At 43.8% G+C, this 24,639-nt stretch overlaps 2 protein-coding genes and 1 non-coding gene across 3 annotated transcripts in view; 1 reads left to right on the forward strand and 2 right to left on the reverse strand.

Annotated features, from left to right (window-relative positions):
• Positions 1-857: 857 nt before the first annotated feature.
• On the reverse strand, positions 858-8,898 carry wdr45b (WD repeat domain 45B). Its single transcript, XM_062526160.1, has 10 exons — positions 8,644-8,898; positions 7,238-7,312; positions 6,548-6,649; positions 6,176-6,263; positions 5,181-5,275; positions 4,648-4,838; positions 4,052-4,137; positions 3,837-3,938; positions 3,123-3,244; positions 858-2,676 (listed from the first exon to the last, which is right to left on the reverse strand). The coding sequence occupies exons 1-10, from the start codon at positions 8,708-8,710 to the stop codon at positions 2,570-2,572; spliced, it is 1,035 nt and encodes a 344-aa protein (XP_062382144.1). The 5' UTR covers positions 8,711-8,898; the 3' UTR covers positions 858-2,569.
• A 650-nt stretch (positions 8,899-9,548) lies between these two features.
• On the forward strand, positions 9,549-9,621 carry trnar-ccu (transfer RNA arginine (anticodon CCU)). The gene has a single exon. It is a non-coding gene; the product is annotated as a tRNA-Arg (tRNA).
• A 2,079-nt stretch (positions 9,622-11,700) lies between these two features.
• Positions 11,701-24,639, reverse strand: part of LOC134070625 (uncharacterized) — a 34,704-nt gene continuing 21,765 nt past the window's right edge. Inside the window, exons 56-82 of the mRNA XM_062527018.1 lie at positions 24,328-24,596; positions 23,998-24,143; positions 23,588-23,879; positions 23,306-23,498; positions 22,924-23,192; positions 22,594-22,739; positions 22,184-22,475; positions 21,902-22,094; positions 21,520-21,788; positions 21,190-21,335; positions 20,780-21,071; positions 20,498-20,690; positions 20,116-20,384; positions 19,786-19,931; positions 19,376-19,667; positions 19,094-19,286; positions 18,712-18,980; positions 18,382-18,527; positions 17,972-18,263; positions 17,690-17,882; positions 17,308-17,576; positions 16,978-17,123; positions 16,577-16,859; positions 16,035-16,203; positions 15,630-15,904; positions 13,826-13,920; positions 11,701-12,477 (exon numbers count right to left, since the gene is read on the reverse strand). Coding sequence (XP_062383002.1) covers positions 12,136-12,477; positions 13,826-13,920; positions 15,630-15,904; positions 16,035-16,203; positions 16,577-16,859; positions 16,978-17,123; positions 17,308-17,576; positions 17,690-17,882; positions 17,972-18,263; positions 18,382-18,527; positions 18,712-18,980; positions 19,094-19,286; positions 19,376-19,667; positions 19,786-19,931; positions 20,116-20,384; positions 20,498-20,690; positions 20,780-21,071; positions 21,190-21,335; positions 21,520-21,788; positions 21,902-22,094; positions 22,184-22,475; positions 22,594-22,739; positions 22,924-23,192; positions 23,306-23,498; positions 23,588-23,879; positions 23,998-24,143; positions 24,328-24,596 — 6,079 coding nt within the window. The 3' untranslated portion in view covers positions 11,701-12,135. The remainder of the gene's footprint in view (positions 12,478-13,825; positions 13,921-15,629; positions 15,905-16,034; positions 16,204-16,576; positions 16,860-16,977; positions 17,124-17,307; positions 17,577-17,689; positions 17,883-17,971; positions 18,264-18,381; positions 18,528-18,711; positions 18,981-19,093; positions 19,287-19,375; positions 19,668-19,785; positions 19,932-20,115; positions 20,385-20,497; positions 20,691-20,779; positions 21,072-21,189; positions 21,336-21,519; positions 21,789-21,901; positions 22,095-22,183; positions 22,476-22,593; positions 22,740-22,923; positions 23,193-23,305; positions 23,499-23,587; positions 23,880-23,997; positions 24,144-24,327; positions 24,597-24,639) is intronic.

The raw sequence follows: 24,639 nt of genomic DNA on the forward strand, positions 1-24,639 counted from the left end.
CGTAGCTACCAATGAGAGCCTCAAGTAAAGACACACAGAGAGCTGGGGTTGGTTGAGTTGCAGCGTGACACGCAGATCCGTGTCTTCTACAACATACGGAAAGAAAACTCTCATGGAGAGGCTTTTGTCACGCATTTAATCAATATCTGTACCATTACATTATTCGGGGATATATGTTGAACATGGAGGTCCATGATTCTAAACATTGAGACAAATGTACGCTAATAACGAGCTTTAGTTTTGATTTACATAGCATAACACCCATCACATTGTAATTGATTGTCCTTTTAATAATTTGAGATGTTTAAATCTGTTATGCACAGGATAAATTTGTGATTCGGTGTCCCCTATCAAAATCGTATCCTCGCGAAACTCAATTTGAGATTTCAGACATTCTGCAGCACAAACGTTCGTTTTGAAACATGCCGGCGCATCCGATCATGCCGGCCGGTGCGCCCGTGAGCAATGAGCATCATGGTGATGTGTAGTAGTAGCAGCGTGGAGGGCAACGCACGGTAACAAACCCTTTCAATATCCTCCCTCTGAAGGCAGAACCACACAAGGCTACAAATCACGCAATTACAGATAGGCCTACTCGAATCAGGTTAAATGTTTAACATGAGTCATTTTCGATAGACTTAGGTTTAGGGATCTGCGTTAGTTCAATCATTATAGTTACAAAATAGCATCACCTGTATTTTAGCCTGTGTCCACGTTTGAAATAACAACTAGATGGAATGGGACACCTAAGCCATGTACAAGCTACTGTCAAATACATAATAACCCATAATTTCGACATTTTTGTTCTCACATAATATGGAATTTGCGCAGTACTCTTGTACAATTACTCACAGATAGTATATCAGACTTTTTTTTATTTGACTGTGTACGTATAGTGTTATCACAATTACAATCAAAGCATGAAATGCATTCAGTATGCTGTCTTCCAGCAATAACTCCGAAATAGAACAAAGCTGTTATTTGACCGGCAAGTAATTTTGGAGGGACAAGAAACAAATCATCAGGAGGTGGAACAATTCAGAAATATTAAAGTAAAGCTTCTCCTCCTCTTCAGATTCATTTCCTTGGGTTCAAAAGCAATCTAATCTATAATACAGGCAATTTAATAGAGATGTGAGTCCAATTCAAATTCTGATCTGCACTTCTTTAGGTTTGTTACCTGCTAAGTCCACATTATTATCTCTTTCAGCAATGGTGGTCATAACAAAAAAAATGCTGTTATCAATTAACAAGATTATTTAGTGTAGGATAATTGAATGAACGTTTCAGAAAAGGATCATATGCTGTGCGTTGGTTAGTTTTATCTGAACTGTTTGAAACAAAGGCAGCAGTGGCTTGTAGACACCTCATAGGACATTGCCCAAATATTGTGCTCATATGTCCAATTTGAGAATTATGCAATGAAGTTGAGACAGCCTTTCTGATAGTTTGTGAGGGTAAAATAGCTCATATCCTTGGTTGCGTTTCTTTAAATCAAGGGAGAAAAATGTCTAAAAGGGACAAATGACTGTTTAAATAATCCATGACTTGTCATCAGTAAAGGCTACAAATTAGGCAGTTATATATACAGATTTATATATGAGCAATGCGATAAATCTAGAAAGATTCTTGACTGAGTGGCGCATACCTTCCTCTTGACACTACACAGAAGTGTGATGGCCTCTCGTGGTCCTGCGAGCTTAAATCTGAAAGTGGATGAATGCCAGCGACACAAAGACTCTGATTTTGAAGATAACCTTCATTCACACATCACATCAGTCCACAGCTGACAAATAAAAGCCTGAGAGCAGAGAGTGAGAGCGAAGGGAAGGACAATATTGCACATACACTGAAACAATGAGAAATATTTTTTTTCACCCATGATGAACCTCATAAATGCTTTAGATTCAGCTGTTATGTTTTGATGCCTGATTTTGCGTGTTTTATACAGCAGATGAAACGGAGTCTAACACTACTAAGTTGTTTGTACAAATGTTTGTATATACTGTATTACATACATGTATGTGTGCATTATGCACACATAGACCTGGACCTCTTCAATCTATACAGAGGCACTCAGGCAGCTTAGGGTTAGGTGATGTTTATGGACAATGTATTTCAAACTATCTAGCAGAGTGAAGGCTATGATTTAAAAACAAAACAAAACAAAACAAAAAAGGTACGGTTGAAAGAAAAGTTCCATGGAAGACATTTTAAAAAGTAACGATAGTCCTCTCCAAAAAAATAAAGTTTCCCACTTCTCACTTTGTATAGCGAGAACAAAATTGTTTAGTGCCTTCAGGTATTCAGTCTTTCCTTTGTATGTCCCTGTCCCAAGGCGGACTAAACATTAGTCCAGCAAAGGTCTCTTGGTCTCTCAGTCTCCATTCAACTGTGAGAAGCACAGCACACCACTTGGCATTGGTGCTATCCTTTGAGAGAAACAAGTAACACTCCTGTTCATGGTCTTCGTTTTCTTGTTATTATTTTAGCTGGTATGCTGTAAACACAAGCACCCGCTCAAAAAACCCTTCCTTCATTCAGATCCCCCCGCGCGAGTGGCCAGGTCTCAAATCTTCTCATCGGTCATTTCCAGAAACTGTGCGTATACGTCTCTGGAGCACTCCCCTTTTTGGTTGAACAGGAATTTGTAATAGCTGCCATCAGCACAAATCGCTGAAAGAGAGGAAAGAGAGGGTAGGACAAAACAGGGCTGGTCAACATCTGAACACGTACACCATTTCACATCTTGCTCAGGAAATATTTTTTCCACCTACTAGTTCCTACCGTTACACTAGGCATTCAAACTCAATACCAGCTGGGGATTGTTCATATTCTCAAATGTTCGTCCATTTTGCCCTTGTAATTCACTTTGCACAAAAGAATCGGCTAAATACCTGACCTTCACCTGTATGTTAGTCATTTCCACACACTGTGATTGCACTTGGGAAGTGGACTTTGTCTCGAAAATGTCAACAACGCTGTCCTTGCAGAACCCCACTGCCTAAGCTGAAATCCAAGTCTAGGTGTCGCTGATTCTCTCTCTCACACACACACACACACACACACACACACGGTTTACAGAGCAGGGGGGTATGGGATGTTGGCAAGCAGTGCTTTACCTATAACAGCATTGGGCTCCGTTCCAAAGGCACAGACACAGGGTGATCCAGATGGGACCTGGAACTTGGAGAAGCTCCACTTGGAGCTAAAATATTTGGGGAGGAAACTGGCTGATGCCAGGCTGCAGGCAAAGAGGTAAACAAAAAAAGCAGTCTTAGTGTGGGCTTTACCCCCCCCCCCTTGTGACACAGCTCTGGAAAAAAATGAACAGACCACTGCAAATTTTTCTCATCCAACGGTTGCTAAGTGACATTCGAATGAGATTACCATCATATACAAATTTGCAGTGGCTTCTTCATTTTGAATATGATCGTCCACTCATTTGAATGTCACTCAGCAACCCAACCGTAGGATGACATTAGAAAAATGTGCAGTGGTCTCTTAATCTCTTCCAGAGCTGTAGACTCTTTCAACTGCATAAACAAACATAATGTGTTTCTAATGTATTTCCAGTGGCGCAGGAAACAACACTGAGCTAATAGTAACTTGGGGACAAACAATAATAAAAAAAAGTTTTAAACTAAAGTCAGCATTTTGTAAAGCTTAAACTTATGCTTAAACCCGATTAATTTTCATTTAAAAGTATATGCTTTGGTTTTGAAATAACATTTAAATAAAATTCAAATGACAAACAAAATGGTATAGGATAGAGTATGCATATCAAAGCAATTTTTTCCTGTTTGATTTCATGTTTCAGTTCATCTGAGAGATACCTGGACTGCTTGTTCCTCTTGGGGTCCTCAGCAGCAAATATGTGGACGGTGCCGTGGTCACTGGACACACAGATGAGCGAGGCATCCTGGTTGAAGTTGATGCTACCACCACAGAGGGAGAATTTTCCAGAATCATTACAATGGCAAACAAACAAGAAGTGGGAACTCTCATACATGTGTGTGGAAAGTTGATGTGCCTAATAACGGAAATTCACCAGTAGATGTTTGCTGCCTGTGAGCCCCGTCTCAGCTCCTGGATGAGATGGCCAGCAGAGGTGTCGAATATTCTGATCAGGGTCCCCTGTTTGGAAGAAATGACACCCAGCCAGAAAGTCAGAAACGTTCAGAGCAGGATGTGATTTGCTAGAAGACCGAGTATACATATTATTCCGTTAGCTGACAGATTTATCCAAAGCGTCTTTTGACATGTGTCAATTATTGCAAGGGCCAGTCGCCCTAGGGTAACTCAAAACTCCCTTACTCAAGGCCATACAACTGTGGTAGCCAGTAAATTGAATCCACAATTATTCTGGCTACTACTGCATGCTAGCCCACCTCCTTGGCTTCTACAACTACCCCCATGTGTATCTGGTTGTATGTATTTGTATACTAATTAAGACCAGCAATAACATGTATATAATATGCCTCAAAAGGTACCTTTGCAGACAGAGGCTACTTACGTAAAAAAAGAAACAATAAGCTGATGACAAGCATTTTAACAATATGCAAATATAAACATTAACAGTAAATGAAACAGTAAATAAAACTGACATAAAGGGTATCGGACAAAGAACTTTAAATCACAACCAACTTTTTCTGAGGCTGTGGCTATTCTTGTGCCTTGCAGGTTGAGGGCGATGCAGCAGAGGGCTCCCTCGTGTGCGGGAATGTCCACGGGTGGTTTCTCTGTGTTGGCCAGGTCCACTATCTGCACATGTCCCGAGTGAGTGCCCGGGAAAGCCAACAAGGAGTTGTTGCTGTTCGGACACAGGACGCAAAGACCTACAGAAAAATGTTGAGCAAAGGTGTAAAAACAAAAGCTATTACACATTCATCAGACACTGATGAGCCACAACAGATAGCAGCACAGAGACAGATGAAAATAAGCATGTATGTTATCCAGGGTTCAATGTTAACTTTTAAAAGTGGTTAAAAGTGATTGCCAAAACCAACCAAATCAAGCCCATATATTACCCAATACTACCCAAATTCAAAATGGACGGTTGATTTCATCAAAACCTGAATAGTTTAATGATAGCTCTAAATGTCATTTCAATCATTGCTTGCATAGAGCCTATAGTTTCTTTTTGTGAAAATCCTTAACATGGTACTAGGGGTACAGACCTTTAGGGTTGTAGCACGTCTCAAACACATGTAGTTGGTGCGGATTATGTGTAAACGTGAAGACTTTGATCATGGAGTCGAGGACCACCACAATCCTGTAGGTAGAGGAAGACGACACATTTAGAACAATTTCAATGCCTCCTAAACACTACTCATTAGCCCGGGTAGCGCCTACCACTTCTCAAATGAGACGTGGTCTGGCAACCAAACGTTCATTTTCTCATATTTGAAAAAATGCCCAGATCCGTTCATCGGGCACCTCGGATGTATATCAAATGCGTCTGTGCATAGCTCAGTTTCCAGACTGCTATAGTAGCGTGAATGAAATTGCGCGCAAGGCAGCATGGGAACACCCAGGCTAAAGATGTAGGCTGCTAAAGATGTAGGCTGTCTGTTGAGCCTTTTTTTGTGCCATATAATTAGTGAAAATAGTTGGCATATTTTTTTTGATCTTCCATCAAATTGTGTGGTTCAAAAACAGTGTGAGTAGATAAATGCCACCAATTCAATGTAATCGAATGTAGTCAAAATACATGTGGCTATGCAATATGCATGGCAGATAATCTCAAGATGACACTGATACAAAGGCAGCCACATAAGCCAATAAATTTAATGACAACATCTACGAGGCCCATTCTTGGGCCAACTGATTTCAACACAAATCTGACAGCAACCGTCTCAGGGTCCCATTAAGAGGTCTGAGCACTTTAGCATCGACTTTACATTAACAAGACATAAATGACCAACTGCGATACTGCTCTGCTGTCTTGTGGACGCATTGTGGGAGCCTAGATCATGCTGAATCAGCCTGCAACTGAACTTGTGCAATAGTCCGCCATGAAAGACAGAAGTATGAGTCATTGTGCTTTGTAGACGGATTGACTACAGTGAAGGTGTCTGCCAGCACGACAATGATAGCACTCAGAAGCCTCAGATGTCCCTTGTGTCCCGCTGGGCGGAGCATTTTAACGACTGTCATTAACGTTGAGATGTACCTGTCTCGTCGGAGCTTAACTGCTTTGACTTCCGTTGAGAATTCGATCTCAATTACAGTCTTCTTTTTCAGGTCATCCCAGATCATGACTGAAACACATTAACAAAGAGTGAAAACAGTGTAAACATAATGAATAGTCTTACGAAACATCACCAGTACGAGCATCATAAACAGAATGACCTCTCGTTCCAAAATACGAAACAAAAGGAAAACAACAGAATATTCACTTTATTTCAACCAGTGACCTCCATCCATCGTTTTGTGTTGTTGTTGTTATTTTTTATTATGTCTCATATGTCACTCTGTCATCTGCCACCACAGCCATCAAAAGAGTGGATTACGACCCACTCCTCACAGGCCACCGTCCTCCTACCTTTATTAGGTGGGTACTTGGGCTTCTTTCCTCCCCCGACGAGAGCAAGGTAGTTGCAACGAAAAAGCATCTCCACATGTCCGACGCCACCTTCAAGGAATTCTGCCAAGAGCAACACAGACACGAGGTGTCACTTCACGAGCAGGCCGGGGAAACAAAGTCTGTTGCTAGTGAATGCATACGCTTCCATGCACAACTTGTTCAGAGACAACAAGCCGATTAGCACTAGTGCACTAGTACCAAATAAAAAGTCAGATCAACAAGATCAGGGACTATGCCCTTTATGTGTGCTTTAAAGCAAGACTGAGCACCTGCACAGTGAACTAATCTCATTAGCTGCTATCCAAGTTGGCATCACTATGAAGGCAACTTATCAAAGCAACAGAAAAGAAGAATACAGGCCAGGGGCATACCTTTAAGGCTCTTTTTTTTTTTTTTTTGCATGAGAAATACTGTAACTGTGGGTGCGGTCATGTGGTTTAGAGTCACATGCTCAAGACATGGGGAGGGAATAATTAACTTCCCTCTCCTACAATACACTTCACAAGGCTACCATACAAGGCTTTTCTCACTTCCTTCTGGATAAAGGACATTATATTGATGCTGGGTGCACTGTTCTGTGGCGACTCCACTTTCATGACTATGACACAAGAAGCAGAATGTCAAGATGAACCACTCATTGCATTATACCTTGCTTTTCTTTTTCTTTGAGAGGATCTGTGTTGTAAACTCTGAATCCATTTTCCATTCCACATGCAAAGCAACCTGCAAAGACAGTAAATTGGTCATCTTCCAGGGAGTTGCGGCCTTTTGAAAACACATTTGCATCACGCCACTGACAATGATGCCCAACTTTGCCCATTTGTACCTGCATCGTCACTGAGATAGCTGGCTACAAATTGTAACAAAGTAGTTCAAAGTTGGTTGATAGCGTATAGTGGTTCGGTTTCAGAACAATGGCAAACACATAACTGCTTTTTAAATAACCAAGTTAACGGTGAGGTCGTAGTATCACCACGACGCTGTATCAGCTTAATCTCAAGCAACGCGACTTTTCCAAAATGACTGATGGCTAGTCTGGCTTGTAACTCAATTAACTATATAGTGGTCAAGGAAAGTGCAAAGTTACAGATGTATCAAGGTTAGGTCGTGAAAATGTGTGAGAGCAATAACTTGCATGCAATGATTGCCAGCTACTGCTGACTGACCAATTTCGACAACGTAAGCTATGCTATGATACTCTAGCTAGCTATGTTGACGTTAGCAGTCGAGACTGATTTTGGAAAGACTTGTTCTGCAAATAACCCACTGACCTCATATTAACTACATTGTTTTTGCTAGTAATCATCGTTAACACTCGTTCAGCTGATTAATTCACAGAATGGTCAGTCTTGTAGAAAAATGCGCAACCAAACTACAACCGGGCGTTGCTAACTAGCGTTGGCTGTAAGAAAGCTCTCACATTTGCTATCGTTACCGTTATTTTTCTAAGACTGAGCAGTCACTATCCCAAGAAGATCGTTGCTACTCATGATACCCTAACATAATTTACCGTTAATCTATTCCCTGATGCTGAGCTCCAATATCCAGTTAAACCAACTCATTATGCACAGAGAAAACAGAGGCGTTGGTAACCTTAGCTATCGTTAATTGATGACAACAATGTCAATTGATGACATGGTTCGCAAACGTAACTATCAGTTAACGTGTGGTAAGTTAGCTAGGCTAATTTATTGAGTAATGTGTGTACTGGGTAGCTAACATTATAAATGCCTTGCTAGATGTCGCTATGTTGTTAACAACATCTGCAGCTAGCAAGGCTGCTCTAGATAGCTCAGCTAATCTTAGCTAACGTCACTTGACAGTCTGAGAACACCACTAGACTACGACTGAGTTAATTGTTCTGCACGACACATGTCCCAATCCAAATGAGAGAATATCCTACCATCTTTTGTGATATCTAGCGATGCGGTCTTTCACTATAACTGAACATCTTTACGCTAATGTCAAAACATAACATAACGCAGCCAGAACAGCTGCAACAGTGGTTAGCCTAGCTAACGATAGCTAACTAGCTCGCTATTACAATATCTTACCATGGTCCTGGTTAAATCCAGCGTACAAAAGCCCATTCCCATGTGGATTTGATGGTAATAAATTCATTATTCTGTACTTCAGTGTTCCCTTAACGCCAATGGTAATCCAATGATAGCTAGAGTCGGCTGCCTTTCAACCGATAGCCACCATTCCCCAGCCGTAGCATTCCCCTCAACCGTAGCTGTGGCCAAGCAAGGTGGTGGTGGTGGACGGACACAGGCAGCATAGGAAAAAAAGTTCGCGGAATTCTTCTTCCTTCCTTGAGAGGACGCTGAATTGCTGTAGCTGCCTCCTGCTACATTTGCTCATGTTGATGCGGCATTGGCATTTGGTAAACGTGTGGCAACTGGCAAGGTAAGCGTTTGTGATCAAAGTAAACGTAAAACAATGTTTTTCGACATGTTAAATGTTTTATTTATTATTTTTTTTGCAAATGTGCAGGCTATCCGAGGACTACTTAGGCTTATTTTCAAGTGGAATAGACCATGCAATTAACATATTTGTCTGTCCGAAATGCCTGAATAAATAACGTGGTAAGTTAAAACCACAGCAAAGTTCACACAACAATTATGTAGAAATGTGTTTGTCCTAAGGATTTATGCACTAGGCCTACATGTTCTCTAGCTAGCTTGTACTTTGAATTAGGACTTTTCATCAGCTGCTTGTAAGCGCACTTATTAACTTCCAATGCATATTGACCGTTTTACTTTTTATTACACCACCTCAGTACAGTATTCACAAGTCAAGTTGTTTTGCTACGATACGACGCAGGCTAATTTTGTTGGTCAGAAAGAGTCCAGCGCGCGCTCTGCGGAGCGTTAACCTGCTAACGTCATAAAGAATATTGTTATGATGTAATTCATAACTCATTTATAAAGGATTCTGTACATAACTATTAATGTAAGCCCCAGTGGCCTAATGGATAAGGCACTGGCCTCCTAAGCCAGGGATTGTGGGTTCGAGTCCCATCTGGGGTGTGTGCGCTTTTAAAAAATGTATCTGTAGTAATATCATACTAGCGCACCTTTACATAATCTGCGTGAATGAATGGCTCAAGAACGTCTGGAAAAGACAATAACAAAAAACAATTGATCATTCCCTGCAGGACACATTAATCGTATTGAAGCTATTTGGTAAAGCTACATACCCAACTGAACACAAAACATTGGATAAGGAAATAGACTGCAACTGTACAATTTGGGATTAACAACATGGTTGGGTATCAGTCAAATGGTCTTGATTGCAATTCTGCTTTTCTATCATATTGTTTCCTCATTATGATTGCAAAAAACATTTTGTTTAGCTGCAATATAAAATTGGTATTATTCCAGGAGTCTAGTCTATATTCAAGTCTTAATTGAACACTCGGAAAGTGAATATTTGTTAGATCCACAAACATATTATTAAAACACTAATAGGCATTCATAATACAATCCATAGACTGTATACAGTCTATGATACAATCAATGTAGAACAGCTTGTTGTTTTGGAGTGTCTCAAAATAGGTGACACACTTCTTTCTTTGTTTGCAATAATAAAGTTGCAAACAAAGAAAGAAGTTGTGATTCGGAATTAATCCCTAATTAAATGTTTTTAAAAATATCTGATTACATTATTTTTTTAAACCAGTTTTCTAGCTCTGGTCCTGTTTTTTTTCTTATTGATCTCAGTTCTGGTACTTTCTTATTGGTTCTATTTGATTCTAATATTTCTGTTTCCTAATATATAGGACTAGCAAGACTCAGGTGGAGGGCTTTAAGGGATGGGTAAAAGGTTGTCAAACATTCACACCTTTATAAGAGAGGGAGACAGTTGGTTTTAATACAATAGGCCAGGGATAAACGGTCCAGCAAGAAGAGCCAAATACATCTTTCACACTACTCAACAGAGCCGCACAATGAAAAGTATGCCCACACTACAACAGCAGGCAGCAGTGACTTAGAGACCTAATGAGATAAGGTTACTATGCTCTTCTCTTTTTCAAATAAAGCAGGACACTTGGCAGATGCTTTTTTCAGAAGTGAGTGTAGTGAGAAGCAGACAGAAGTGAGTGTATATAGCAACTTTTGAGACATCATAAACTCCCCGCCACTGAATGACTCATTATGAGCAATGCTCAAGTGTTCCAACTAATATGAAGCCAATGTGACCGTCGAGAGTAGTGCCCCCTTCATTTTCGGAAATAGAATGAACAAAATGAAAATGTGTCTGCTACCGAACTGGCATTCAAAAAACCTACCTTTACCCTGTACTCTTGAAGTTCAGTGGCTCTGGAAAACCCTTGGGAAATGTCCAGGTTTGAAGCTGTATGCAACAGTCAAGTCTGGCATGTACTGTACATGAATTGGAAGAAATGTAGGATGTGCCAATGTCCAGCAGGTCACGCTATAAATGGACTAGAATACAGGAAATTTCATCTTAGAAATTAAACATTTTCTGGGGGAGCACCCCCATACCCCCCGCTAGACTAATTCCCAGATGTGCATTTTAAAATCCACCATCCCCCCTGCCATTTTTTAACAACTCGACTACTGGGCATACCAAGTACCAAAACAACATGTAGAACACTTCTTTCCGGTGTTATTTTGGTTACAGACACCTTGACAGTTTCACTAGAAGGATTATGCTACAAAAAGACAAACATTTGAATGGCCAGTGTTCCTCCTTCTGTTTGTGCTCATCTTCCTGATTGCGATTGCTACAGTAGCATTAACTGACTATAGAATAGCCTATAGAATAACCTGACTAAAGAAATAATTGTGTCTGCTTAGTGTGACAGTAACATTATTTTAAAATTAAAGCATTGGTAGCCTATCTATTGGAAGTACTGTCAAATAATGAAATGCATTTTGATTTATCAGAAATATATTTAGACAGAAAATTCAAGTTCAAGTAAAAGTGAGAAAATCAGCTGAGCAGCCACGAACGGCAGAACTTTGCCACCCCTGCAACAGGCATTCTTGGTGAGAAAATAGACAGACATGTGTTTTGTTATGTGCAAACGTTACTATGACAAATAAACAGTAGACAAAAACAATATAGCAACCACTACTATATCACTGCATTGGATTTATTAAAATAATTTGAAGCATTTCCTCATATTAACAACTTATCACGTCTACACTAAAGTTGGTGAACAAAGGCTCACTCATATTTGCATGAAAAAGGTTTGTGCAACTCTTGTTACAAACATTTCGTAAACTTTACAATGCATCCTGGTAGCTGGCACGGTCATGCAAGGTAATATCATCTGTCTTTTCTCCACTCTGTCTCATGTCCTTACACCAATAGTGTCATACAAGTGTAATTTAGGTAATAGTGCATAATAACAATTTAATATTTTGACATTTAATTTAATTTAAAGCCATATGACTGTACAATAAATTGTCCATTTGATAGCGTGTTTATTGATGAGTCACTTTAGACAAAAAAAAACTCCGCTAAGAACCATAAACATATCAAGCCAAAGATTATGCCTTCTTATCTCCACTTTACCCTATCAACACAGTTAAAGAGAGAATGACTGAAATCAGGAAATGAAGAAAAGAGAGTGAAAATGAGACAGGAGGTGCATTTCCAAATATACTGTCATCACCGTCATCAAAGGCTGTGGTGCTGACAATAGTGGTATGGACAGCAGTGGTCGTGACAGCAGTGAAAGGCGATGGCAGATCTCCGACAGTCTCTTGCAGGAAGGTCTCGAACATAGTCGGTTTGGAGAAGGTGAGGATGTTTTCAGTTCGGGCGAGGTTCCTCTGCGGAACCTCCATGATAACTCCAACCTGGAACCAAGACTGATCTGACTGGCACACCAATGGACCCCCAATATCTCCCTGGAAAGAGAGCAGAAGAAGGATAGATTGATATGAATGTGAAAGTTTAGAGGACATTCAGGAAAGTGTATTTTATGATGTGCTTAAGCATGAGTTGGCAGAACTAAGTAGGCTGAGTAAACCCTGCCTGATCTGCCGGAAATTTGGATTTCACTCTGCAGCTCAGGCTGGAAACTTGCACATCTATCTCTCCTGCTTCCTGTACACATCTTCTGGGTCCAATCACAAACTAGCTTATCCAACAGGCACACCGGATCGTTGGTGTGATTGGTTGAAGGACTATCCAAAAAAGCGTAGTCATTTGAACTATGCCCGCTGATTACGGCTTTTGCACAGTAGAAATAAAGCGCAGACTCCCTAGACTAATGTTCAAACTTAAAAGATTGAGCTTAGTATGGTGAAAGTCTGGCTAAGAACTAAGATGAGATGAATTATGTCCGAAAGAGGAGATATTAAGCTGAAGTAGCCTATATTGTGTAGGTACAGAGTTCAGTGGCAACAGGGCTCTGAGGTCTGCATTCTCTGAGTGCACTTCTAGTTACACTTGTATAAAGAACAATTACCAAACTGTAGTATTGCAAAAGACTGAGGGCAACAAACATGCACCCTTCATGTGTTTGTGAAGGGGTGAAATCTAGTGAAACTCTAAAACAAAAACCAGACAGAATTACGTGTAATACTAGCCTAGAAATCTAGACGCCCCTAGCGGCAGCAAATGTAATTTGGCTGGCGGGGCAGTCTAGCAACGCTCCGTAGAGCTAAGGAGCTGAGAACTGGAAAATACAAGCGGGCCAATCACAGCGTGTATAGAGTCGGTGGGTGGGCTTAACATAATGGTGACTGACATGCGACCAGAAGTTGCAACGGTAACGCATCCTGTTATTTGAAAACAAGAAGATGATTTGTTTAGCGTTATCCTATTGCGTGGAGAGGGAAGGTTACGCATCCTGCTACTTGAAAACAAGAAGATGATTTGTTTAGCGTTATCCTATTGCGGGGAGGGAATTTGAAAGACAACTGTTTATCCCACCCCTCCTATTGACACCATCTTGATGTCTAGCTCGTCAGGCTAGTGTAATACAATGTTTTACTATTCAATAATTTGTGTGGATTGAGTGCAGTGCAGTGCCTGTATTAGGGCTATGTGTTTGCATCAGCTACTCTTCCTGGGGTCCACACACAACATAACAGACAAGAAATCAACATACAAGACAGTAGATAAAAAGAGCAGGAAAATAATAAATACTTTTCCTGGGGTCCACACACTATAACAAACAAGAAATCAACATACAAGACAACAGGTAAAAAAACAATCCAAATAAAACACACACAAAAAAAATGGTCTCACCTGCTGTATGTCTATATACGTAGTACAAATGCTTTCTGCAGGGGAAGCATTTCCACACTCCACCAAAGTGGTCTCCATATCCGTCAGTATGCCTGCTGTAATATAGAGCATCAAGTTTACTCAAGAGGTCAAAAATATCTTTCAGTTAACACTCATATTACTCATATTACAATATTACTCATATTACAAGTACATTCACTAAAATGCTTTCATTGTACACACACATATTCAAGTGCATTCACTAAAAATGCTTTTATTGTACACACACATATTCAAGTACATTCACTAAAATGCTTTCATTGCACACACACATATTCAAGTACATTCACTAAACATGCTTTCATACTTGCATGCACACAACTCAGCAGAGAGCTAGTTCCATGAGAAGAAAAGGGTCTCTCTGTCACCTACCCCTGCAAATCCTTGTAAAATTAATTTCCCCTTGGTTGCTCAAAGATTGTTGAAATTAATTATTGCGTATGTATAAAAACTGTTCAATGTATGTACAAAAATATGTGCTCTAAAGCCACACTTTATTTTCTCCACAAGGTCAAAAATGTGTGTGTGCGCACTACTTCACTAAGTGTGGCACAGTGTGCATGGTTGTCTTGGGTCATAGAATTTGGGAAAGTCTTATTTGAGCTCATGACTGCTTATTTGAGTGACCCAACTTCGTTTACTATTTATTTATCTCCTGCTCTAAAAAGGTAAAAAACGATCTACTTTGTGCTACCCGGTCACTCTTAAATCATTGGTCAGTATACTGTGTCGTAAGTCATGGCCTTTTTGCCCCTAATCAGATAGGACAGTGAAGATACACAGGAAGCAAATGGGAGAGAGAGAGATGGGGAGGGACCGGGGCATGACCGCAGGTATGAGTTCTGTAACCACATAGGCTACTCTACAAAATAGGCTGTAACCTGCTGCACCACTGCGTCCCCATGAATGCGATATTTACTTAAAAACCTACTTACTGTACTGCGCTAGTGTAAGGGTTTTTTATTCACACAGGGCCAGATGTACTAAGACAGCGCTAATAGCGAGTTTTTGTATGCGCAGAATGCGAACGCTGTGCTCTGCTATTGCGTGGAATTTACTAAGCTCTCATTTCATTACGTTAACAGCGTTCATCACCGCCTGTCCCCGCCCCCTGTTCTACGCAAATTGCGCGTGCAGAGCTGAAGCGCAGTTGAACACAAGCGCAGTTGAATATGGAAAAGAATCAAAGTTTAGCGATCATACATGACACAAAGAGATGTCAACGAGCAGCGACAGACAGAGTGGAGTAGTTCTACTAATCCACTTCAAAAATTACTTGAACTATTTCTGCACGTAGACTAGGTATACTTAATACCTATTCTAACAGATTGGGAAGTGTAGGCTATGTAATGAAAGAGAAAATACGATTTTAGAGAGGCAAACAAAAGTTAAGGTTGCTTTTGACATAGTACAATGAAGAAAACTGATGCTCTGAATACTGATTCAGCTGTCTCTAAATGTTTTTCTAATAGACGCATTTAACCGCAATTCGGATTACACCTGCTTTTTCTTATGGCGGAATACTTAATCAATCACTATTTGCACGTCTCCTCCCCTGTGCTTGCATGTTACACTCACTTTTTAGCTGATACTCCCAAGAATGCATATGCATGACATGGAAAAGCGCAATTTGCGTTTTTCCTTCAGTGCGACCTGGTTGTACATACCATCGCCATGTTTTTACGCACACATTACGCCTGAAATGGGCGCAAAACGTTAGTACATCTGGCCCACAGTCTTCGGCATTTTGCACACAAAATCTCACCTCCATTATTCTGCCTCTTTCCCCATCCAGGGACCCAGCATGTTGACCCGACTGAAAAGGTCCGTTGCTCAGATAGATCCATGCACAAAGGCTGAGCGTAGTCACTGAGCTCCACAGAAGACTTCAGATGAAGCACCGCAACATCAGAGGAGGAGTGAGTCACATTGCTGAGAGTGATGTTGGCCACAGCAAAGGAGCTGAGGAAGGTATCAGAGGCGTTGCTCTGTGGTTGCGGTCCAACCAATACTGCCCATTCGCTTAATATGTTCTCAAAACTAAAAAAAAAAAGAGGACACAACAACTCTTATTAAGACAACACTTCCAATCAATCTCAATCCATATGGTGAAAACAATGGTATATTTGTGTGCATGTTTTCTAAAAAGGATGTGATAGATGGTTCTCACCTGTTGAAACAATTAGCTGAACTTAGCACAGTCTCGTCAGAGAGCAAAACCCCTCCACATTTATGAACTCCATTCTTCTGAATACTGACCATCCATGGCCAGCTACCCGCAACTACAGACTTCGTACCAGCAGGCTTTATATTTAAAGGTGCGCTGCCACACCTACGTGCTAGAGGGAGAAAATGTGAAAAGGAACAAATGTAGAGAGTGAAACCGAGGCAAATTTTATGAGACATGTAGTTGAACATTATCTAGTATAGGGTGCCAAATGCATCATCTTATTCCACAATAAGACATTAACCGCTGCAAAGCCCTGTGTCTACCAATCAGTTTTTTTTGTGCTAAGAACGCCCTCAACCTCATTTTTAGGGAACTTTGTTAAGTGTTTGTTGTTGTTAGGTTACAAAGTTTTGATTGATCGTCGATACTAGTTTTCTACTGTAACAATAAAGAAGGCCTACAAGCGTAGACATTTACTGGGATGAATAAAAATCAAGAGCACATATGTCACAAAAAAAAAATCAGTCTGAAAGTATGCATACCTCGGGCAGGAGGAGTACTTGCAGTGATTTGTGAGAGAGGCGTAGGAGGTGGCGGGAGTCCAGGGCAGGTGTAGCTGCTGTCAGCGTCGGCTCCCGTAGCGGAGAAGGTGACGAAGCCTGGCGGGTCGATCTTGACCTCGGAGCTGATCCAGGACTGGTAACGGGACACTCTTGCATAAACGCCGGGGAGTTCAGGTCGAGCACAGCCAAACCCAAAACTGACGATTCCAGACTGGATCCACTGCGTTTCCTGTTTGGTCACCATTGGACCTCCTGAGTCACCCTGCAAGCATATTGTGGCAAGAAACATCATTCGTTCCCTCATCCGAACAGGTTTGGCGCAATCCATATCTAGAATATCATGACAACTGAATGCGTGCTGATCTACAGTATTACAATACCTGACATGAGTCCTTTCCTCCAGCGAGTAGACCAGCACAGATCATGTTCTCTGTGACCGTTCCAACTCCGTTCAGGCAGTTGCACTGTCTGTTGCCCACCACTGGAATCTCAATTTCCTGTAGGGTCCCTGGGGATGGGAGAGCAACTAGAGAGGAGGAGGAGAATGCGCAAAAATTATATTTATTTGAAATACCAAACCACGTGTGAAACTTTCATGTGATTGATAGCTTAACATCTCTTTTGCTGTTGTTTTAAGGTATCATCCTCAGCTATGGCATTGAAATATGAGTCAACATGAAATTGCCCTCTGAGCTTTTGAGAGGACTTACCACCTTCTCCAATGGTGCCCCATCCAGTTATCCAGCTGTCTATGCCATTGTTGAACACACTGTCACCTGCTGCCAGGCAAACCGGTCTGATGAAGTCAGTAAATGCAACGGGAGAACTCAGTCTTATCAGAGCAATGTCGTTGTTAACGGTGTCGCTGTCATAATTGGGATGCACGAGGATTCTGTCCGCGCTTCGGGAAACTTCGTTGGGATTGCTGCTTTCCTGGGTCTGCCGACCCAAGTACACAGTCAGCCCACTTGGATTGGCGCTGAAAAAGACGTTGGCAGCCTAATTAGTTTCAATGGATGGGCGGTGTGCACAAGCTGCAACTTTCTTTTTGTAAATTAGTTACAGAACTCCTTGAGTGCAAGCCTTACTCACTTGGAAAAGCAATGAGCAGCAGATAAAACCCACTCCTTGTTGATCAGTGAAGCTCCACAGAAGTGGCTTCCAAACCTGTGCAGACTGGCCTGCCAGGGCCAGCCGCCTGCAGGGGCGTCTTCTCCTCCGACTATCCTGGGGTTGAGTGGGGTCGTGCCACACACTGACAAAAAACAACAACACACCTGAGATGCTGCAGCAGGCAACGCAAATCTGAAAACAACAGCGCCCCTTCCCGAAGGACGAGACGACAAAGAACAGGTCCGCCGGAATTCCGCTCACCTTCAGCGGAAACGCTGTCTGTGGGAGCTGGTGTTGGCTCATCTGGCGAAGGTCCTGGTGCTGGAAGTCCAGGGCAGGTGTAGCTGCTGTCAGCGTCGGCTCCCGTAGCGGAGAAGGTGACGAAGCCTGGCGGGTCGATCTTGACCTCGGAGCTGATCCAAGACTGGTAACGGGACACTCTTGCATAAACGCCGGGGAGTTCAGGTCGAGCACAGCCAAACCCAAAACTGACGATTCCAGACTGGATCCACTGCGTTTCCTGTTTGGTCACCATTGGACCTCCTGAGTCACCCTGCAAGCATATTGTGGCAAGAAACATCATTCGTTCCCTCATCCGAACAGGTTTGGCGCAATCCATATCTAGAATATCATGACAACTGAATGCGTGCTGATCTACAGTATTACAATACCTGACATGAGTCCTTTCCTCCAGCGAGTAGACCAGCACAGATCATGTTCTCTGTGACCGTTCCAACTCCGTTCAGGCAGTTGCACTGTCTGTTGCCCACCACTGGAATCTCAATTTCCTGTAGGGTCCCTGGGGATGGGAGAGCAACTAGAGAGGAGGAGGAGAATGCGCACAAATTATATTTATTTGAAATACCAAACCACGTGTGAAACTTTCATGTGATTGATAGCTTAACATCTCTTTTGCTGTTGTTTTAAGGTATCATCCTCAGCTATGGCATTGAAATATGAGTCAACATGAAATTGCCCTCTGAGCTTTTGAGAGGACTTACCACCTTCTCCAATGGTGCCCCATCCAGTTATCCAGCTGTCTATGCCATTGTTGAACACACTGTCACCTGCTGCCAGGCAAACCGGTCTGATGAAGTCAGTAAATGCAACGGGAGAACTCAGTCTTATCAGAGCAATGTCGTTGTTAACGGTGTCGCTGTCATAATTGGGATGCACAAGGATTCTGTCCGCGCTTCGGGAAACTTCGTTGGGATTGCTGCTTTCCTGGGTCTGCCGACCCAAGTACACAGTCAGCCCGCTTGGATTGGCGCTGAAAAAGACGTTGGCAGCCGAATTAGTTTCAATGGATGGGCGGTGTGCACAAGCTGCAACTTTCTTTTTGTAAATTAGTTACAGAACTCCTTGAGTGCAAGCCTTACTCACTTGGAAAAGCAATGAGCAGCAGATAAAACCCACTCCTTGTTGATCAGTGAAGCTCCACAGAAGTGGCTTCCAAACCTGTGCAGACTGGCCTGCCAGGGCCAGCCGCCTGCAGGGGCGTCTTCTCCTCCGACTATCCTGGGGTTGAGTGGGGTCGTGCCACACACTGACAAAAAACAACAACACACCTGAGATGCTTCAGCAGGCAACGCAAATCTGAAAACAACAGCGCCCCTTCCCGAAGGACGAGACGACAAAGAACAGGTCCGCCGGAATTCCGCTCACCTTCAGCGGAAACGCTGTCTGTGGGAGCTGGTGTTGGCTCATCTGGCGAAGGTCCTGGTGCCGGAAGTCCAGGGCAGGTGTAGCTGCTGTCAGCGTCGGCTCCCGTAGCGGAGAAGGTGACGAAGCCTGGCGGGTCGATCTTGACCTCGGAGCTGATCCAGGACTGGTAACGGGACACTCTTGCATAAACGCCGGGGAGTTCAGGTCGAGCACAGCCAAATCCAAAACTGACGATTCCAGACTGGATCCACTGCGTTTCCTGTTTGGTCACCATTGGACCTCCTGAGTCACCCTGCAAGCATATTGTGGCAAGAAACATCATTCGTTCCCTCATCCGAACAGGTTTGGCGCAATCCATATCTAGAATATCATGACAACTGAATGCGTGCTGATCTACAGTATTACAATACCTGACATGAGTCCTTTCCTCCAGCGAGTAGACCAGCACAGATCATGTTCTCTGTGACCGTTCCAACTCCGTTCAGGCAGTTGCACTGTCTGTTGCCCACCACTGGAATCTCAATTTCCTGTAGGGTCCCTGGAGATGGGAGAGCAACTAGAGAGGAGGAGGAGAATGCGCACAAATTATATTTATTTGAAATACCAAACCACGTGTGAAACTTTCATGTGATTGATAGCTTAACATCTCTTTTGCTGTTGTTTTAAGGTATCATCCTCAGCTATGGCATTGAAATATGAGTCAACATGAAATTGCCCTCTGAGCTTTTGAGAGGACTTACCACCTTCTCCAATGGTGCCCCATCCAGTTATCCAGCTGTCTATGCCATTGTTGAACACACTGTCACCTGCTGCCAGGCAAACCGGTCTGATGAAGTCAGTAAATGCAACGGGAGAACTCAGTCTTATCAGAGCAATGTCGTTGTTAACGGTGTCGCTGTCATAATTGGGATGCACGAGGATTCTGTCCGCGCTTCGGGAAACTTCGTTGGGATTGCTGCTTTCCTGGGTCTGCCGACCCAAGTACACAGTCAGCCCGCTTGGATTGGCGCTGAAAAAGACGTTGGCAGCCGAATTAGTTTCAATGGATGGGCGGTGTGCACAAGCTGCAACTTTCTTTTTGTAAATTAGTTACAGAACTCCTTGAGTGCAAGCCTTACTCACTTGGAAAAGCAATGAGAAGCAGATAAAACCCACTCCTTGTTGATCAGTGAAGCTCCACAGAAGTGGCTTCCAAACCTGTGCAGACTGGCCTGCCAGGGCCAGCCGCCTGCAGGGGCGTCTTCTCCTCCGACTATCCTGGGGTTGAGTGGGGTCGTGCCACACACTGACAAAAAACAACAACACACCTGAGATGCTGCAGCAGGCAACGCAAATCTGAAAACAACAGCGCCCCTTCCCGAAGGACGAGACGACAAAGAACAGGTCCGCCGGAATTCCGCTCACCTTCAGCGGAAACGCTGTCTGTGGGAGCTGGTGTTGGCTCATCTGGCGAAGGTCCTGGTGCCGGAAGTCCAGGGCAGGTGTAGCTGCTGTCAGCGTCGGCTCCCGTAGCGGAGAAGGTGACGAAGCCTGGCGGGTCGATCTTGACCTCGGAGCTGATCCAGGACTGGTAACGGGACACTCTTGCATAAACGCCGGGGAGTTCAGGTCGAGCACAGCCAAACCCAAAACTGACGATTCCAGACTGGATCCACTGCGTTTCCTGTTTGGTCACCATTGGACCTCCTGAGTCACCCTGCAAGCATATTGTGGCAAGAAACATCATTCGTTCCCTCATCCGAACAGGTTTGGCGCAATCCATATCTAGAATCTCATGACAACTGAATGCGTGCTGATCTACAGTATTACAATACCTGACATGAGTCCTTTCCTCCAGCGAGTAGACCAGCACAGATCATGTTCTCTGTGACCGTTCCAACTCCGTTCAGGCAGTTGCACTGTCTGTTGCCCACCACTGGAATCTCAATTTCCTGTAGGGTCCCTGGGGATGGGAGAGCAACTAGAGAGGAGGAGGAGAATGCGCACAAATTATATTTATTTGAAATACCAAACCACGTGTGAAACTTTCATGTGATTGATAGCTTAACATCTCTTTTGCTGTTGTTTTAAGGTATCATCCTCAGCTATGGCATTGAAATATGAGTCAACATGAAATTGCCCTCTGAGCTTTTGAGAGGACTTACCACCTTCTCCAATGGTGCCCCATCCAGTTATCCAGCTGTCTATGCCATTGTTGAACACACTGTCACCTGCTGCCAGGCAAACCGGTCTGATGAAGTCAGTAAATGCAACGGGAGAACTCAGTCTTATCAGAGCAATGTCGTTGTTAACGGTGTCGCTGTCATAATTGGGATGCACGAGGATTCTGTCCGCGCTTCGGGAAACTTCGTTGGGATTGCTGCTTTCCTGGGTCTGCCGACCCAAGTACACAGTCAGCCCGCTTGGATTGGCGCTGAAAAAGACGTTGGCAGCCGAATTAGTTTCAATGGATGGGCGGTGTGCACAAGCTGCAACTTTCTTTTTGTAAATTAGTTACAGAACTCCTTGAGTGCAAGCCTTACTCACTTGGAAAAGCAATGAGCAGCAGATAAAACCCACTCCTTGTTGATCAGTGAAGCTCCACAGAAGTGGCTTCCAAACCTGTGCAGACTGGCCTGCCAGGGCCAGCCGCCTGCAGGGGCGTCTTCTCCTCCGACTATCCTGGGGTTGAGTGGGGTCGTGCCACACACTGACAAAAAACAACAACACACCTGAGATGCTGCAGCAGGCAACGCAAATCTGAAAACAACAGCGCCCCTTCCCGAAGGACGAGACGACAAAGAACAGGTCCGCCGGAATTCCGCTCACCTTCAGCGGAAACGCTGTCTGTGGGAGCTGGTGTTGGCTCATCTGGCGAAGGTCCTGGTGCCGGAAGTCCAGGGCAGGTGTAGCTGCTGTCAGCGTCGGCTCCCGTAGCGGAGAAGGTGACGAAGCCTGGCGGGTCGATCTTGACCTCGGAGCTGATCCAGGACTGGTAACGGGACACTCTTGCATAAACGCCGGGGAGTTCAGGTCGAGCACAGCCAAACCCAAAACTGACGATTCCAGACTGGATCCACTGCGTTTCCTGTTTGGTCACCATTGGACCTCCTGAGTCACCCTGCAAGCATATTGTGGCAAGAAACATCATTCGTTCCCTCATCCGAGCAGGTTTGGCGCAATCCATATCTAGAATCTCATGACAACTGAATGCGTGCTGATCTACAGTATTACAATACCTGACATGAGTCCTTTCCTCCAGCGAGTAGACCAGCACAGATCATGTTCTCTGTGACCGTTCCAACTCCGTTCAGGCAGTTGCACTGTCTGTTGCCCACCACTGGAATCTCAATTTCCTGTAGGGTCCCTGGGGATGGGAGAGCAACTAGAGAGGAGGAGGAGAATGTGCAAAAATTATATTTATTTGAAATACCAAACCACGTGTGAAACTTTCATGTGATTGATAGCTTAACATCTCTTTTGCTGTTGTTTTAAGGTATCATCCTCAGCTATGGCATTGAAATATGAGTCAACATGAAATTGCCCTCTGAGCTTTTGAGAGGACTTACCACCTTCTCCAATGGTGCCCCATCCAGTTATCCAGCTGTCTATGCCATTGTTGAACACACTGTCACCTGCTGCCAGGCAAACCGGTCTGATGAAGTCAGTAAATGCAACGGGAGAACTCAGTCTTATCAGAGCAATGTCGTTGTTAACGGTGTCGCTGTCATAATTGGGATGCACGAGGATTCTGTCCGCGCTTCGGGAAACTTCGTTGGGATTGCTGCTTTCCTGGGTCTGCCGACCCAAGTACACAGTCAGCCCGCTTGGATTGGCGCTGAAAAAGACGTTGGCAGCCGAATTAGTTTCAATGGATGGGCGGTGTGCACAAGCTGCAACTTTCTTTTTGTAAATTAGTTACAGAACTCCTTGAGTGCAAGCCTTACTCACTTGGAAAAGCAATGAGCAGCAGATAAAACCCACTCCTTGTTGATCAGTGAAGCTCCACAGAAGTGGCTTCCAAACCTGTGCAGACTGGCCTGCCAGGGCCAGCCGCCTGCAGGGGCGTCTTCTCCTCCGACTATCCTGGGGTTGAGTGGGGTCGTGCCACACACTGACAAAAAACAACAACACACCTGAGATGCTGCAGCAGGCAACGCAAATCTGAAAACAACAGCGCCCCTTCCCGAAGGACGAGACGACAAAGAACAGGTCCGCCGGAATTCCGCTCACCTTCAGCGGAAACGCTGTCTGTGGGAGCTGGTGTTGGCTCATCTGGCGAAGGTCCTGGTGCCGGAAGTCCAGGGCAGGTGTAGCTGCTGTCAGCGTCGGCTCCCGTAGCGGAGAAGGTGACGAAGCCTGGCGGGTCGATCTTGACCTCGGAGCTGATCCAGGACTGGTAACGGGACACTCTTGCATAAACGCCGGGGAGTTCAGGTCGAGCACAGCCAAACCCAAAACTGACGATTCCAGACTGGATCCACTGCGTTTCCTGTTTGGTCACCATTGGACCTCCTGAGTCACCCTGCAAGCATATTGTGGCAAGAAACATCATTCGTTCCCTCATCCGAGCAGGTTTGGCGCAATCCATATCTAGAATCTCATGACAACTGAATGCGTGCTGATCTACAGTATTACAATACCTGACATGAGTCCTTTCCTCCATCGAGTAGACCAGCACAGATCATGTTCTCTGTGACCGTTCCAACTCCGTTCAGGCAGTTGCACTGTCTGTTGCCCACCACTGGAATCTCAATTTCCTGTAGGGTCCCTGGGGATGGGAGAGCAACTAGAGAGGAGGAGGAGAATGCGCAAAAATTATATTTATTTGAAATACCAAACCACGTGTGAAACTTTCATGTGATTGATAGCTTAACATCTCTTTTGCTGTTGTTTTAAGGTATCATCCTCAGCTATGGCATTGAAATATGAGTCAACATGAAATTGCCCTCTGAGCTTTTGAGAGGACTTACCACCTTCTCCAATGGTGCCCCATCCAGTTATCCAGCTGTCTATGCCATTGTTGAACACACTGTCACCTGCTGCCAGGCAAACCGGTCTGATGAAGTCAGTAAATGCAACGGGAGAACTCAGTCTTATCAGAGCAATGTCGTTGTTAACGGTGTCGCTGTCATAATTGGGATGCACGAGGATTCTGTCCGCGCTTCGGGAAACTTCGTTGGGATTGCTGCTTTCCTGGGTCTGCCGACCCAAGTACACAGTCAGCCCGCTTGGATTGGCGCTGAAAAAGACGTTGGCAGCCGAATTAGTTTCAATGGATGGGC

Source organism: Sardina pilchardus, chromosome 22 (assembly GCF_963854185.1).
Source record: "Sardina pilchardus chromosome 22, fSarPil1.1, whole genome shotgun sequence".
Classification (NCBI taxonomy): Eukaryota; Metazoa; Chordata; class Actinopteri; order Clupeiformes; family Clupeidae; genus Sardina; species Sardina pilchardus.

What these genes read in the sequence shown, in the direction of transcription:
- wdr45b (XM_062526160.1), bottom strand. Translation starts at nt 8,710, where the DNA reads ATGAATTTATTACCATCAAATCCACATGGGAATGGGCTTTTGTACGCT. An exon ending in TAGCCACAGCCTCAGAAAAA is followed by an intron (nt 4,138 to 4,647) that starts GTTGGTTGTGAT and finishes TCTTCCAAACAG; the next exon opens with GGGACCCTGATCAGAATATT. An exon ending in CAGGCAGCAAACATCTACTG is followed by an intron (nt 3,939 to 4,051) that starts GTGAATTTCCGT and finishes CTGTGGTGGTAG; the next exon opens with CATCAACTTCAACCAGGATG.